We start from the raw sequence: 18280 nt of genomic DNA, 5'->3' as shown, positions 1-18280 counted from the left end.
TTTCCATAACTTTTGATCTTCAAGGCATGAGGATGATGCTGATTGAATGTCACTGTGGCGTTTAAGCTCTAGGAGAAGATAGTTTTCAAAGTAGGCATGAATTCAGGAAAAATGCCGCCACACATCAAAATGGCTGACTTCCTGTTGGACTGAGAGTATCGGTCCAAGAGGCTTTGATGTGCATCTGCCCATGATGAATCTGCGTACCGAATTTCGTTCATCTATGCGCATGCAGGAGGTGGGACATCACAATAGGGGGCGCTAGAGAGCCCGCACGTCATGACCACGCCCAATGACAACACAGATCTATTTAGGGTGACTCCCTCTACTTTCCTGAGAGAATTGGCCGAGATAAGAAATAGTATGAAGAAGTTATGAGGACTTGATGCTTCATGACGAAGGATTTTAATGACGAGCACCGCCACGGCCAGCAGGTATGACATAGGATAAAGATTTTCCTAGCGTGTCATTTGCATGGTCCGAGGAGTACACTGACTGACTGTGAAGTCTGTGGTGTCCAATCTGTAGGACGAAGACGTGAAAGCATGATGTACGGCAATATTTCAAAATGTCCGCCAAATTCAAAATGGCCGACTTTGTATGGATGTGTAGATGTATTCAGGGCGAGACTGTCTACATTTATGAGGAAATCTGTGGAGATGGGGCATTGCATGTGGAAGTTATAAGGGCTTGATGCTTGACAGAGAAGGAACAAAATGGCGTCGCTGTCACGCCCACTAGGTATGACACAGCTGAATGATTTCCACAACTTTTGTTCTTCAAGGCATGAAGATGATACTGAGTGAATATGAAGACTGTGGTGTTTAAGCTCTAGGACAAGATAGCTTTCAAAGTAGGCATGAACTTGTCAAAAACGCCGCCACACATCAAAATGGCTGACTTCCTGTTGGACTGAGAGTATGGGTCCAAATGGGTTTTTTGTGCGTCTGGTCATGATGAATGTGCGTACCAAATTTCGTCCTTTTATGTGCATGTAGGAGGTGGGGTATCACAATAGGGGGCGCTACAGAGCCCACAGGTCACGACCATGCCCCATGACAACACAGATAGGAAATTGTATGAAGAAGTTATGAGGATACGATGCTTTACTGCGAAGGATTTGAATTGACCGCTCCACCGCAGCCAGCAGGTATGACATAGGATAAAGATTTCCATAACTTTTCATCTTCAAGGTCAGAGGATGATACTGAGTGATTGTGAAGTCGATGGTGTTACATCTGTAGGAGGAGATAATTTAAGTACGAAGATTAGCAATATTTCAAAATGGCGGCCAAAATTAAAATGGCCGACTTAGTATTGATGCTGAGATGTATTCATGGAGACAGCCTCTACACTTATGAGCAGTTTGGTGTGGATAGGAAATTGTATGTTGAAGTTATATAGCCTTGATGCTTGACGGCGAGGGGAAAAAATGGTTTCCACCGTCCCGCCCACTAGAGTATGACGTAGCTGAAAGATTTCTATAACTTTTGTTCTTCAAGGCATGAAGATGATAATTGAGTTAATGTGAAGACTGTGGTGTTTAAGCTCTAGGACAAGATAGTTTTCAAAATAGGCATGAATTGGAAAAAAAATGCTGTTGGTGGAGTGAAGGTATCGGGCCCACAGACTTTTTTGTGCGTCTGCTCATGATGAATCTGCGTAACGAATTTCATTCGTCAATGCGCATGTGGAAGGCAGGGAAGAACAATAGGGGGTGCTACAGAGCCCGCAGGTCACGACCACGCCCAGTGACAATGCAGGATCGCAATTTTCGCCGGATGTGACGTATATTCCAAATTTGGTTAGTTTTTGTGTATGTTCAGGCTTCCAAAACTGCAGTCAAACTTGGAGAAGAAAAATTATTTTCTTGCAATTACAATAGGGACCTCACAGGTCTGCGACCTGCTCGGGCCCTAAATATTGATGATTCAAATTCAGTTTCTAGTGGCACATATTTCAGCCATGTGTGCCTGTGTATTTATATGTGTATATGTGATTTTCACTGGTGTGCCTGCACTTTCCATAGTGTCAACAGTGTTAGTGGCAGTGACGGAAAGCATTCCTGTCTGAAGAGTACAGGCTCCGAGGGCAGCTGCTCTCTGACCGCAGTGGACTTCAAGAGCTTCAAGGTCACGTGGATCCGAGAGATTCGTCAAAACAAGGAGACATGGAAGGCCCTGGCAGCCAAAGGTAGTTAAACTGACCAATTACTGTCCCTAACTCAAATAAGTCAATATAAACAAGATCCATATTTTTAATTACAGATCTGAGAAATTACTCCATATTGCTTGTGCATCTGATTAGACATTCTTGGTAGTCCTGATTTCCTTAGCTCAATTTCTAAAGTTACCTAAGTAATAATTCTATGTCACAGATGAAGATGAACTTATTAAGTGTGATGCTAAAATATCACAATGTTATTACAAAAAAAACTAAAATAAAACTGGTTTATTAAGATAAGCACCTACAGAGAGGGACTGTGAGGATATGTTTCACAGCCATCATTGCTGAGTGCAGGGAAGATGTTGGATGGGTGACGATGACAAATCAGAAAGTAGCAACAGAAAGTGCATGGTAAAATTGAACTAAAGAATCGCTTTCGTAAACACAGTGTATTTACAAATTAAATGTCTCTCATAGTCAGTCATTCTTTTTCTCAAAAGCATTCTCAGGCAAATTTGATGGATTCATAACATTTATCACATTTTTGATATTTTTGTACTAATTTGTTTATACTTTATCAAACTATACAGGGGGATTCCCAACCTGCCTTTTTTGTGCTGTCCTATTTTTATCTGTTTTTAAAAAGAAGAAGCCTCCTTTGAGGTGCCACTGATGGCAATCGCTCAGGCTGACATTCTCATATTTAATCAGCTGAACTCAGTAACAGTTACAGTTACTACGTTACTTTTGTTTCGTCATGTAATGTTGCTTTGTGGGACATTTCTCTGTATTTAGTTGAGTGAGAGACCTGTGCAGTTATCAGACTAGTCAGACCGACATGCCCCCGCTCCGCGCCACCGGATTATCCGTTCACACTGGGACGGCTCACCAATAATGCCGCCCTGATACTACCTCCAGAGGCGGATCAGCGCCGGAGCGAAATTTTCCCCCTCTCCGCATCTGAAACTTTCACACAGAGACGGGTGCGGAGAATTGGCGCAGGATCCCCGCATGCAAACGGCAGTGTGAATGGGGCTACTGTCACAATCTGCCTGCATTCCCTACATGGTTCCCACCAAGACAGGCAACTGTTTGTCTTTGAAGTGTCATAGGGAATCTCAAAACAACAAGAGTAAAACAGCATAGGCAAATAAGAAAAAAGTAAAGCAACTGCCTCGATTCAGACCTTTGAATTTGCCCTCTTTTGCGAGTTGATTGATGAAATATGAGGATGAAAATGTGTGATGACTGAGGAACTGTGACGATTTGATAATATTAGGAAAACAGTGTGGCCTACACACACAAACTGTAAGTATTATTTTTTCCAAAAATAAATGCAAAATGTACAATGTTAGCTGTTACATATTGCGGCATATATCTGTTATTAACACAAGGTTAGTTAACTTAACAGTGTCAAAATGTATTTTCTACAAAAAATAGACGCAAAAATTACAGCATTGACTGTAATGTAAATTACAGCATATTTCTACAGTTTTGACTGATATATACAGTAATGGTATTTCACTGTTTAAGAAATTGGATTTAACCTTTTAAGAGTTTATGTTTTTTCAATCTACGGACATTTTTTACAGTGTAGTTTATTCTTGGCTGATGCTTAGTTTTTCTAATCCTGCTGATTAACCAACTAATAAATCAGCAAACTGAAATAGGTGAAAACATAAATATGTAAGGGGTGTAATGATACATGATCATTGTTATGTACGTACCTAGTTTTGGGGTCAGAGTTCAATAAAAGCAAAAAATTCAGGGAAAAAAAGCAACAAATCACAAATGCTAGGTTCTTTTATTTCTTTTTATCAGCCAGTAGTGCAAATTACAGTTTGTTCCACCTGGCAGCAATTAGTCCCACCTGAGGCAGTTGGTACAGTAAAGCCACCTGTAGTAGTAAACAGAATGCTTTCTTGCATAGGTCAGATTTTTATGTGGGGCTGATAATAAACAAAACAAAAGGTATGCTCGTGTGTGTCTGTATTGGGCAGGAACCATCATCTGAACTCACCATTCTTGTTTTGGGTTGATGCATAAATGGTGTTTTCTTCTTCTGCTTCTTTTCTGTTGTGGTGGTTAACGATGCATTACATATACATATACAGTCAAATAAAAACATTTGAATGTAATGCAATAATAAAAGACATATAAAATAAACACCCCCAACACAGTCAGAAATTAAAAGACATGGAGACATTTTTGCTTCTATAGAGTATAGAAGTTCAGAGTGAGATGTGATGGTAACTGTTCATGGTCAGATAGTATAAAAGAGCACTGCAGTGGTTATAAAAAAGTTGATTCTTAAGTTTTAATATATCCTATAGTTTGGGTACATTTATACTTAGGTCTCACTGTATTAATCAAAAATGAAGCTACATACAGTGTAACAATTTCATACAGGTATTCACTTCATGTCATATCAGGTCAATCAGTTGAAACAATGGCCTCATGGTCATGATGATGTACACTTGAGGTCAGAAGTTGACATACGCTTGTAAAGAACCTTGAAACCGATGAGAAGTCGTTGCTGGGTTCGGTGGGCAGAAATTTCAGTTTTAGAAATCTACAGGGTGGAAACCTGGATTAAGCACAGGGTTAGTGCAAATTGTGCAAGAAATCACCGGAGCACTCAGAGCTGGCCCTGGGCATAGGCAGTATAGGCAAAAAAATGTTTTTAAAGAATATATTTTTTTTTATCAGTGCCATTACTACTATTATTTTGAAATATTATATAAGCCCACAGCAATATAACGTAATGGCAAGGACTATTAAATAACGGAGAAGCCTTTTTTCTGGGTTCTGGCTCGGAGCTCTGTACTAGAGGTGGATTTCATCGTTCGATGTCGAGATTCAGTTCCCATCGGTCAGTTCGGCAGGATGACTCGTTCATGTAGTTTGTTTGTTCGTTCGTTCAGTCGCACTTCCGGTACAACGCCGTTCAGCAGTGAATCATGTAATGCACAGTTCTCAGCTCCTCATTCTCAAATGATCATGCTAACGGTCAACATAACACTGTAGTTCAAGACAAATACATAGCTGCAACTACATGATTATAGGGGTGTTCCAACAAGGGTACCTCACGATTCGATTCGATTTCAATTATGGGAGCTCCGATTCTTCGATTCTAATGATTTTCGATTCGATTCGATTACTGGTGCCACAATTCTTCGATTATTGCGATTTTTAATGCAGACATCAAGTTTAAAACTTTGACCAACAGTGTTTTACAGGAGGAGGAGGATCTGAACAGCTCTTCTATTCACACTTAAAATGTTTTTTTGTCTTTTCAATGTAATTTTCAATCTAACTGGGCCTTTTTTTTGCCAAGCTTACTTTCAAGTTTTACTCTTTCAAATTATCAACCATCTACAGAACTTTTTAGTATGCTATTTTTCTACTTCTTCTCATCATCATCATTAATTATTATTATTAATAATATTGTTAAAGTGAGCCTCTTATCGTTTAACTGAAAAATACATCATACAAACAGTAACTTTTGCAGCCAGTCAGTCTGATGGTGAGTTATGACCTTTCTGTCATCCCTAACATACTGTTAATAATCAAAGAAGCTCTTAGGCTTTACACAAGATTTCAGCATTGAGCTACAATCAGGCTACATTCATGATTTTGTACAGTCAAACTAACCAAAAACTTCTTATTGATTATAGTTTCATGGCGTTCCTGTAACCATGGTAACTCACGTTGTTTTACACAGATACACTCCAGACAAAGTCCAGACTATAGTTGTTATTTCACACATGTAGCACACAACAGGAGACACTCCGTGTCAGACGAGTTCTCACATGTTGACTAAACTCAATTGATAAGGAGCAGCGCAACGAGTCCTTGCTAGCTAAGCAGCTAAACGTTAGCGCTGCTCCGTGTTTAGATCCCACCCTGTGTGGGTCATTACACTGTCATTGGTCAGGCGCGCACACGCTGTTAACGATACCATTGGCTGTAGAGTGTGACAATCTGTCAATAAAGATCGGCCAACAGTTGTTCTCCTCTGATCTACATCGATCTCATAAGTTGCCTCTGTGAAGTTTGAATGACAGAAATCCGTCGTAGCGACGGAGAACATTAATCCATGTGAACTTATTCAGACTGGAGCTTTAGTACAGTGAGGTGAACACAACACAAACACAGTAGAGCAGAGTGGCACTCACACTCATCAGTTAGGGAGTTTGTAGCGCGGCTCCATGGTGCGCACCACTCACTAAACAGTCCGGAGGCACGCGCGCTAAGGTTCCGGTTACGTGTTTTTTTTTTCTGGTCTTGCGGCAAAGCATCGGCGTTAATTAATCGATGCCAAATCGTCACGTGACGCATCACGATGCATCGCCACATCGAGGAATTGCGCCCACCTCTACATGATTATGTGTACTTTTAGACAACACGACAGTTAACAGCTAACAGCTAAAGCCGGCTAGCCAAGAACGAGTGACTAACTGAACGAGAATGACAGGAGAGGAATCATAACCGAACGAGAACGAGAGCTATGAACGAAATGAAATGTTTGTTTTTTTTATGGAAACTGTTCTCATTGGCTAAAATTCGACGACAGTGTCCTAGACCCAGCATATGATTGGCTGGCTCTCAGTCCTCCTCACCACTCTGATAACTAAACAGTGAACAACACAGTGACTGGTCTGTGAGAACGAACGAACGAACGAAAGAGAAGTGAAACGGGGAATCAGGTCAATTCGTTCGCGTTAAAGAGTTGTTCGTTTCGAACTGATTCGTTCGCGACCGAGCCATCACTAAATTGTCCTCTGTGAGGGGGGCGGGTCGAGAGGTGAGCTGCCTAAATCTGACCGGACCGAGACCCCAAGACCCAGAGAGAGATTTACTGATGCTGTAGCGGAACCACAAGGTCCAATAGACTGAAACCATCTGGCGCCCAGTGAAGGAAAGAAGAGGAAGAAAAACGTGAAGAAGATAGAGGTACTGTAACGTCAATGTGATGAAGTGAATGAAATTAATAGTTTAATGATCGTAGTTCCCGTTGTGGGAGCAGAGTGTTAGCTTGCTAGCTTACTTTGGACGATAGCAGCATTGTTTAATAATCAATACATTGCTGAGTCGACATGTGTTACTGTTACTCCACCTTAAATTCATCAGTGACATTTGGAAAGTTAACGTTAGACCTGTTCAGGTGTTATTACAGGTGTCCTTACTGCTTGTATGTCAGTTAATATGCTATTAGTTTTCCATCCCCTTTGTAACAGGTTAGTTGTAAGCCTTTGGTTTATTGTGTCACAGTTTATGTTTGTTAAAGTTTACATCAGTGTTAAAGTGCAGTTACTTACTGCACACCTTAGCTTTCCCATATCATTCATAGGCGAAATATATACACTGCACTTGTACTCTGGTTAGACTGAATTGCTTTTCAATGACAAAGTTGAATGAATCTCATCACATTTTCATTATTACTCTATATTAGTCTTATGTATAGCACACACCAAGCATCTGGTTTTTTTTTTATTAAAATGTAACATGCAGTGGTCACATATATTTCTCTTCTCTCTTCAGATGCACTCTTAACACATTTCACCACCACCAGCCCAGTGACACAGCATCAGGTGCTCCTGTCCCTCTACCTCAGCACAACAGAGTGCACATCAGCACTAAAGGCTGCACCAATAGACCTGCTGACTGGACATCTCTTCTGACTAGTTCACAGAGGACCAGTTTAAATAAAAAAGCAGTTACACATTTCCCAAAAACGAAGATGGGAGAGCAGTGTCCAACATATTTTTTTTTTTCTTACTGGCCCACTTGGCCAGTAGATTAGAGTTTTACTGGCCCCATGGGTAATTTCAGTGGCCCAGCCACGAAAAAATGAAAACAACTGTTTTTAAAAAAAAACAAAAAAAAACGTATTTAGTGAAATTGTTCCCATTTAATTGTTTAGAGTCTGTCCCTGCAAAATCAGTATGATCTGGCAATGATGGCAAAAAGTAATAGGGGTTTGCGTAATAACAAGTATTAAAATTTCTAAATTTAAATGACAACATATTTAATATTTTGAGATGTATCATTTCTCTCACTCCTATAATTCCTGGCTGAACCATCGCGGCGGCGTATGTAACGCTGTTACTGTGATGATAAATGACACTTAAATATTGAATCTGTGTCTATAATAACCACACCTTGTCATGTAAATGTGACATCTGTCTTGATTCATTTAATTTAACTTAAAATATGGACAACTGACTGCATAATATATGAATCAGAAACAGAAATGCTTTACAGCAGCTCCCATTCAAAGTCAAGAATATGCAGAAAAATAGTAATAATGATAATCATAATAATAAAAATAATAATAATAATAATAATAATAAACTATATATATGCTGCATATTTATAGTAGAAGCCTACTGCAACTGTACTTTTGTTTACCATTAAATGTTATTTTATACATTATCATATTCTATAATGTTCTGTCATGGAGTACATCACTTCACTGCTAACAGAAAAGAAAGCAGCTCACTGCCAGTTGCAGCTTCTTATCGTGATCTGCAATCTTTGTTAATTTTTTGTCTCTGTGATTGTTATTATTAGTACCCATCAAAAATCACAGTTACATGTCAGGATGTGGTTATTATAGACATATTCAATATTTAACTGTCATGTATCATCACAGTAACAGCATTACATACATTAGCAGCTGTAAACACATAAAAACATTATAAAACACATCATGTGGTCCCCTTTAAACGCTGGGTGGAGGTTTATATTTTGGTAAATAACCGCCGGTTCCAAATAAATACAGAGTCTAATTTATTTTGAAAAAACATCAAGGAAGAAGACGTGACCACTGACACTGCACGTTTTTCTTCTTCTCCTTTTTCACGTGTTGTGCCCAGAAGGATGTAAGAGAATTCACAGAGAAGCTGGCGAAGTTTGTGACATTTTCATCCCGGATTTTTGTGATGAGGGAATTAAACGCCTGTCCCAAGTTAAGTGTTAAGTGTTAAGTGTTTGAAACAAATAAACGCCCTGGCAATTATTTGGTATTTTACGATTGTTCCTGCATCATCAGCACGAGCTGAACAATAAATCTAACACAGCAAGAGAGGCGGGACTTAAGGCAGAACAGCCAATCATCAGCCGGTCACTCCCAAAGCCGGTGTCATGTTTGAAGCAGCAACAGGAGAGGGAGTGGGAGAGGAGGCTGCTGCAGCAAGCGTAGACACAGAGCGGCCAGAGAAACTGAGCAACTGTAGCGAGGCGTTTGTGCAAAACTGCGGATAAATGGCAGAAAAAGTGTGGGTGTTGAACCCTCTCACCGGGAAACACCCACATCCCCCACGGGTGCGACGCCCCTGACCGCGGTCAGCCTTCGCCGGAAACTGCCGACATACTTCACAATACATTACGCCGTCGCGATGGTTCAGCCAGGTATACTGATCCCTCCACCTCTGGAGAAATCCCCTTTTCTTCCTCTCGGACTCGTAGCACTCCTTCGCCGACATTTTTCCGAATTACTTTCCCGCCGTCACTAAGCATTTCCCGCATGCATTCTAGACTTAATAAGGAAGGACTAAAGGACTGGAAAAATGCAAGCCACTTGCTGAAGGTTCATGAGGATAGCCAGGAGCACAATACCCACATGGCAACAAGGAAGGAGTCTGAGGTCCTTTTGCAAAGCGGCTGACAATATAGAGACAGCACTCTGAGGCTGAGAGATAATATGTTTGTACAATGCCTTATTTATATTGTATTTTTATTACTTGTTTCTTTCCTCAGTTTTTATTTGGTGTGATATTTTTGACTTAAAATAAATCAAATCTTGAATATATACATGCAGTTTCTAGTGAGTGTATGAAAATTGATTGTGAAATTGACTGCGATGCAAGAGGGCGCAAGAAGATTTTGCCTAGGCACCAAATTACTCAAGGCCGGCACTGCGAGCACTTCCAGCCTCCGCTGCCACCTCAATGCCAAACATGTTGCAGCTAGCACAGACCGCGCTCCTAGTTGGAGCAGGCGGTGTCGCCAATCCACACTCAAGACAAGATGACAGGGTTCAGAGCCAAAATGAGTCCGACTGACAAATTAACAAACGCACTGGTGAAGTGGATTCTCGGTGGTACATTCTGGAATGTACTGTACTAAGTGCTGTTTTTTATTTTAAAAACAAATGTGTTTAAGACCTAGACATTTTACAAAAAGTCCTGAAAAAGCTTGAATATAGCTAACTTGAATTTAAATTTGTGCCTTGTGAACAGTGCAATCATAATATTATTCATTAATATTGCACTTTATGTTAACACTCATGAAAATAACACGATTTTGTTGTTTAAGCTCATTTATGTGTCTTTTCATTGATTCAGTCGTATACGAAAATCCATTTAAATTGAATAATGTTGCTTCTCGTGTCAAATATTGATATGCGATTAATTGCGGTTAATTAATTACAAAGCCTGTAATTAATTAGATAAATTTTTTTAATCGTGTCCCACCAGTAATGATAACCCAAGTACCAACAACCAAGTCAAATCACTGTGAGAAAAAATCAACAGAATTAAGATAGGGTTGGATTGAACCTGTGTAAAGCTAGTCTATTGTCAACTAGAATTAAGCATTTTTTCATCATTTATTCATGTAATTACTTATTTCGTGGAAGGATGACCTTAGAAGCCTGAAACAGTCATTGGTCAAACATGTGTTTTCCTCTGTTTTCCTTCATTTGATACATTGAAGGCTATTAAACAAATGACAAGTAATCCAACTGCCCACAAAGAAAACTAAATTCCGTACTGGAGGGATGTACAACAAAACACATGTTGTCCAAGCTCAACAGTTGCATTTATCTTGGTTATCTCCATAGTAGGGCTGCAACGATTAGTCGACGTAATCGATTACGCCGACAATAAAAATTTGTCGACATAAAATGTGTTATTAGGGGGCCAAGCCCGAAGGGCCGAGGGAACGCGTATGCAAGCATACGCGTTTCCTAGGACCAGCGGTGCTAGGAACCCTATTGTAATTGTAAAGATTTTTATTTTTATTCGGCTAAAAGTGGTGCTGCAGGTTAAACCGTGCAAGGGAGGGTGGTGCAATTTGGAGGGTTAGTCCAGACTCCTGTGAATATCTCAGACACAAAAAACTACATATATCCGCCTGCAGGGGGCGCTATAACCTAGGCCAACACGTTTTTGCATATAACTCCCAAACAGTATGTCGTACATTCAAAAACCTTGTATCCCCAGATTCCCTGAATGGAGCTGAATCACTTTGCGATTGGCCACGCCCACTTCCGGTTAGAAAGTTTTGTAAAACCTACTTTTTCAAACTCCTCCTTGGGATTTTGTCCAATCTGCGTGAAACTTGGCACGTACACTTGTCAGCTGGAACTGATCTAAATTTATCAAAAGTATTTTGCTCGGTCAAAAAATGCGCAAATTATTAAAGAACAAATTTCTGTAGCTAGCTATAAAAATGTAAACTGTTTGATATCTCGGTCAAATTAAATGCTATTAACACCAAATTTGAGATCCTTGGTTGCCATGAGACTGGGAAGGGATGAGCCGAATTTGGCGAATTTTGGCCACTAGGGGGCGCTAAAAGGATAAGAAGTTTGTATCTCCTGAACGGCTGCGCAGATTTTTACGAAATTTGGTCGGTATGATGTAGGGCCAATCCTGAGGCCATATCTTCAAGGTGGTCATGACTGGTCAATGTGGGCATGGCTTATTAAATAAATCCAAATAGGCACACGTTCAGCCTTTTGCACTTCCAGTGCACTTCCCATTACAGCGAATACCATGGCTCAGACGTTGGCCTGTGTCTTCACTTTTGCCCCGAGCCCGGCATCCTTTGGGGCCAACTTCGGTGGGCTCTGCGGTGCGCGGGGGGGGCTTGGCCCCTGTTCATAACTGCTTGCAGTTCTAGTTGTTATTTATTATCATTAAAAAATAAAAATAAAAAGATTTGAGCCGGAGCAAATCGCTTTAGCACCGCTACGAGAATGCGCACCACAGTGTGGCATAGAAGAAGAAAGACGGTTCCACAGAAGAAGAAGAATATGAATGATGGCGGAACATGTTGAGGAGAGCAGGAAAGCGAAACCAAACACGTCCAAAGTTTGGGAACATTTTCGGGCGGTAACCTCCCATCTTCAATATATGACATTAAATTTACGTGTGACTCTGTAGTAGAGCTCAGATCGAGCCCAAAAACATCAAACCCGACCCGACCCCGTGCACGTTGAGTCCTGGCCTGGCCCGGCCCGGCCCAGCCCGGCCCTTCCTCAGTAACGAGTAATCTACCGCGTTAATATTTCCAAACCAGTAATCAGATTAAAGTTACTTACTCAAGTCACTGTGCGTTACTATTATTCTGTCATTTTCCTCAGTAAAAATATATATTTTTTCTTTCTTCTTGCGTCTTGAGGAGTGATGTCACGTGTGCGAAAAGTCACGTTTTCAGCACGAGGAGAACTCACATGTACACCACGCAGCGACAAAACAACAATGGAGGGAGGAGAGAGATTTGCCCTTTTGTAGCTGGAAATACAGTCATTATTTTGAGTTATTTAAAAAAAATTGCCTACAAACCTACAAGCAAATCAAACTGAAATGGATTTGCATTTTTAAGACATATTCATCCATTAGTGTGCAACCAAAAAGTGGTTTATTAAAGTTCATAGTTATCAAAAATGCAACAGATCTCGAATGACAACAACAAGTGTGGTTGTGCTGCCCATGTGTCATCAGACAAGAGGCCAGCTGGAGACAAGCTCTTTAATACATTCATTGGCTAATAATGTGTACAGATGTGAAGGGTGGCCAGTAAAATTCTTCTAAAAAAATAAGTCAAATTTGCAAATAAGAGGTTTCTGTCTGACAGCAACGATATCAGTAAAAAATTCATGATATTAAGTCAGTAAACAGTGATAATATAAATTGGATAAAACACTGAATAGTAAACCTCCACTTAATGCAATGATTTATAACATAATAAGTCATTTGTAAGATATCAATTAAAAACTGCAATTTTGAAAATCCAGTTGTTTCAAAATATGGTTTCAAATGCATGTTTCATGGGTTTTTAATTTGCTCTGAGAATATGAGGTAAAATCAAAGTAGAAACAGATGCTGCCAAAATAATCGCGACTAATCGAAAAAATAATCAATAGATTAGTTGACAACCAAAATAATTGTTAGTTGCAGCCCTACTCCATAGCTGGCCCCACATGAATATACTTCATTGATACGTTATCAAATGTGGACGAAATTTGGAAATTCCTCATGTGGCAGCATACAGCAGCAAGCATTCAAGCAAACGAGTCAATATACTATTTCTTGGCACAGCATCAACCATATCACATTGGCTTTCTTCAGCACATCCCAGTTATGTTAGCCCTTTTAGCTGTTTGGTTATTGAATGTGTGCTTCATCAACTAAAGTGTGTGTATTTGTTTTTGGTTGTTTGTGCTGGTAGACCAGAGCGAAAGTGCCAAAAAGGAGGAAGAGGACAGTGGCAAGGAAGAAAATGAGGCAGAAGAGAAGAAAGAGTCAGAGAAAACTGTTGACAGACCCAAGACAGGACAGAAGGATATGAAAACAGATGTGGCCAGGCAAGAGGGGGAGGAGAACAGGAGGAAGTTCAAGGAGCAACAGCCTGAAAAGGAGGGAGGACATAGTAACTTGACTGATGGCCATCGAGGGAAGAAGCAGTGGCAGAATGGTATGCACCCCCTACTACTTGTAAACACCTGCTGTGTAAACAATGAAAGTGTTAATTAAATTATGTACATTTACGCAAGTAATGTACTAAGGAGAATTTTAGGTGCTTGTACTTTTTAGTCACTAAATGTATTTGGTTGATAGTAGTTTCTAGTTACTATGCAAACTAAGATTATATATATATACATTTTGATGATAATACTAATGTGGTAGTTATTTATCCTGAGTTGTTTTTTTACTACCATTGCAATTATAGATACAAAGCCCCCTGCAAGGTTGCTTTCTGAAGAATGATATTTGCAGGATCAGTGAGAGGTACAGGAAGCCCATAACTAAACAGGACAGATAAACAGGAGGAACACATAAAAATAAATCTTATGTAGTTTGAAGACTCAAAATTTGATCCGTCATTGATGTACCTTTTATCTTAAATAAGATAGCAATGTTATCCACCCAGGATGGAAGAAGTGTAAATGATGAATTAGGTTGAATTTCTGGAATTTTGTAGACTTAAAGGAAGCTACACAAGTTGCAAGAAGTTGTCACAGTGAAAATACAACTTCATGGGATACATATCCACAAACACAAACATAGCTCAAATTTTAAAGAATAGAATGTGATAATCATGCTAACAAATTTTGGTGTGTTTGCAGACCCTAAGCCTGATTGCCCTCTGATCCATTACTGCAAGAGACCTAGCTACTGTGCCAGCTCCTACCTGCTAGTCAGGTCAAAGGTCAATGAGATGTGGACCATTGATGCGCGGGAAAAAGCCAGGAGACTGCAGCGTATCTCCCTGCGTCGCCGAAAGTGACTATATAGTCTGCAGTTGAATATGAGTGTGATATTATCCCATGATAATCAGTCCTTGTTTATATTTACATTTTGGAGCCTTTTATTCTATCTCATCTTCGGCTTAATTTTAATCTGGTAGTGGTCACTGTTCCTTGTTGCCTCATTGTTGCCTCTCGTTTGTCCTCTTTAGCCCCGACAAGGCTTCCTGAATGTGTTATCCTCACTTTTTTTTTTTTTTCAAAAGATTTGTATTATTAGGGGGCCAAGCCCGAGGGGAACGTTTCCTTGGACCAGCGGTGCTAGGAACCCTATTGTAATTGTTAAGATTTTTATTTTTATTTTTCTCTGGCTAAAAGTGGTGCTGCAGGCTAAACCGTGCAAGGGAGGGTGGGGCAATTTGGAGGGTTGGTCCAGACTCCTGCGAATATCTCAGACACAAAAAACTACATATATCCGCCTGCAGGGGGCGCTATAACCTAGGCCAACACGTTTTTGCCTATAACTCCCAAACCGTATATCGTACATTCAAAAACCTTGTATCCCCAGATTCCCTGAATGGAGCGATTGGCCACGCCCACTTCCAGTTAAAAAGATTTTTCGCAAAATCGCAAAAACTAGAAAACCTACTTTTTCGAACTCCTCCTTGGGATTTTGTCCGTTCTGCATGAAACTTGGCAGGTACACTCTTCAGCTCGATCTGATCTAAAGTTATTAAAATAATTTTGCTCGGTCAAAAACTGTGCAAATTATGCACGAACAAATTTCTGTAGCTAGCTATAAAAATGTAAACTGTTTGATATCTCGGTCAAACTGAATGCTGTGAACACCAAATTTGAGATCCTGGGTTGCCATAACACTGGGAAGGGATGAGCCCAATTTGGCGAATTTTGGCCACTAGGGGGCGCTAAAAACATAGGAAGTTTATATCTCTTGAACAGCTTCACCGATTTTTACGAAATTTGGTCGTATGATGTAGGGCCAATCCTGAAGCCATATCTTGAAGGTGGTTATGACTGGTCAATGCGGGCGTGGCTTATTACAACAAATCCAAATTGGCACACATTCAGCCTTTTGCACTTCCAGTGCACTTCCCATTACAGCGAATACCACTGCTCAGACGTTGGCCTGTGTCCTCACTTTTGCCCCAAGCCCGTCATCCTTTGGGGCCAACTTCCGTGGGCTCTGTGGTGCGTGGGGTCCGAGTCGCGCGGGGAGGCTTGGCCCCCGTTCATAACTGCTTGCAGTTCTAGTTAATTTTGTAATCATATATTTAAAGTGTTTTATTTTTTATGGTTATTGTATATATTTATAAGCATTTGCATTGCTTCCACTGCTTGTCCTTGTCCAGCACATGTATGTGTTCTAAGCAGAACTGTTGTGTTTCTACAGTTCATTTTCATTGTGTTGTTTTGGTCAGTTTGGTCGATATATGTTAAATGGGTTAATAAATAAAAGATTACATTAATACTGTTTCTTTTAAGTGTTGTTTATCTTTACTGTTTGCTAGTTGCATTGGTTGTTGGCAACTTGTCAGCCCTGTCAGAAAGGTCATTATTATTATTTTATTCCGAATATGCAAAATAGAACATGGCTACCTGATTGCTATTTAACAAATTATTTGCACAACATAATATGGAAATGAAGATTTTGAGGAAGCAAAATAATAATGATAAAAAATAAAATAAATGACATATTCGGAAAGGAGTGAGAAGAAGCATAGCTTGTTAGCTCTCACCCCTTTGTCTAAATGAAATTAATATATATATCTACATACACATATACACACCCACATATACATGCATATATGTATATATATACATACACACAAAAATACACATACACTACTCACAATAAGTTAGGGATATTGTTATTTACATGAGTGCTTTTCCTATTTGGTCTGAATTTTAATGAAATAAGTAAAAGTTCCCTTTGATATTACTAATAATGAATGAGAAGAAACACCATTTTCATTAGTTTAATATTTATTACCCCAAAAATGTTGACAATAACAAGGATAGCCCCAAATAACACAAATTGACAATGTCAGTAGCGGGTGTTTCCACCATTTGCCGCAATGACAGTTTGACAGCGACGTCTCATGCTCCTCACTAGCCTCATGATGTTGTTCTGAGGCAATGCGTTCCACTCCTCCACAAGTGCTACACGCAGTTCTGCCAGGTCATGTGGGGGTGGGGTACGATCATCCAGTCTCTGCTTCAGCTCGTCCCAGACGTGCTCTATGGGGTTCAGGTCAGGGGACATTGCTGGCCATACCATATGAGGCACTCCGACTTCCTGAAGTCAAGCTGTGACAATTCTGGCACGATGTGGTGGATGTGGTGGAGCATTATCATCCATGAACAGAAAGTTGGGGGTGTGCTGGCGGAATTGGGGGATGATGATGGGTTCTATGATGTCTCTAAGGTAAGAACGTGAAGTGACTGAGCCATCTACAATAACCAAATCTGTTTTGCACTGACTGGTGATGCCTGCCCAGACTGTTGCACCTCCTCCACCAAAGGGAACCCTGGGGACCATGTTGACTTCGGCGTATCGCTCACCTCGCCTTCTCCAGCAACGCTGACGACCATCATTTCTGTGCAAGGTGACCCGACACTCATCAGTGAACAGGACGGTAGACCACTGCTGCATTGTCCAGGTCACATGGTCTTGTGCCCACTGCAAACGTTCATGGCGGTGTCTTGGTGTCAGTGGAGTCACCTGCAACAGTCGTCTGGCATTCAAGCCAAAGCGGTGGAGTCAGTTTCGAATGGTTTGTCTGGAAACCCTAGTACCCCTCACATCTCGTAACTGGGCCTGCAGCTGTGTGGCAGTTGCATAACGATGTCTGAGTGCATAGGTCCTTAGGTACTGGTCATCGTTGCGGTCTGTCACGAACTCTGCCAGTAGTTCTGTGTCTTGATGCAAGTCTGCTGATGACACTTTGAGACACACCAAGTTCACGAGCAACATCTGACTGCCTGCCACCGACCCGAAGGCGCGCTATGGCCAGGTGGCGCTGCTCGTCCGTTAAGTGACGTCGTGTGTTCATGGCTGTTTGAATGATGAACTTGGAATGACTTACTGACAATACCAGCTTTTTATACCCACAGAATGTTGAAATTGATGCCACATTGAAAAGGGTTGTGTCAGGGACCGAGCAAGCATCCACGAGAATGCATAGTGTAATTTTTCAAAAAATGAGTTTTATTAACAACCAAATAAAAATAATTAACAAAAATGAATAAAGTTCTGGGCCTCTAAAATAGGTCAACGAAACAGAACTTAACCTAAACCAAAGACACCCTGGCTCAGGACAGACTAACAGCAACCAAATGAGACATAGGGGTTCACATATATACTGGCTGATCAGGCCATTTTAGACACACTGGGGGATAGACAAAGACATAACCACTTAAGCAAGACTACAAAGAAACACAAATCACCACTAATTAGTCTACCTGATCTTTAGGGAAGAAAATTAATAATCATTCATATAATAATAATAATATTCACTAAAATACAATACAATAATCAAGGCATGAAGCAGGGCCCTTCCCCTGATGCCGGAGGCCCATGGTACAGTCCACTTAGCAGCCAGTACTATTTAA

At 40.5% G+C, this 18280-nt stretch overlaps 1 protein-coding gene across 2 annotated transcripts in view; it reads left to right on the top strand.

The window, feature by feature from the left end:
- pde1ca (phosphodiesterase 1C, calmodulin-dependent a) overlaps positions 1–14938 on the top strand; it is a 227500-nt gene extending 212562 nt beyond the window's left edge. For both annotated transcript variants that reach the window (XM_030398475.1, XM_030398474.1), the window contains 3 exons: positions 2030–2193; positions 13630–13875; positions 14528–14938. In XM_030398475.1, the coding sequence (XP_030254335.1) occupies positions 2030–2193; positions 13630–13875; positions 14528–14688 (571 nt within the window). In that variant the 3' untranslated portion in view covers positions 14689–14938. The remainder of the gene's footprint in view (positions 1–2029; positions 2194–13629; positions 13876–14527) is intronic.
- The last annotated feature ends 3342 nt before the right edge of the window (positions 14939–18280 follow it).

Source organism: Sparus aurata, chromosome 19, assembly GCF_900880675.1.
Source record: "Sparus aurata chromosome 19, fSpaAur1.1, whole genome shotgun sequence".
NCBI classification, from domain to species: Eukaryota; Metazoa; Chordata; class Actinopteri; order Spariformes; family Sparidae; genus Sparus; species Sparus aurata.
This window is presented reverse-complemented; position numbering and strand designations above follow the sequence as displayed.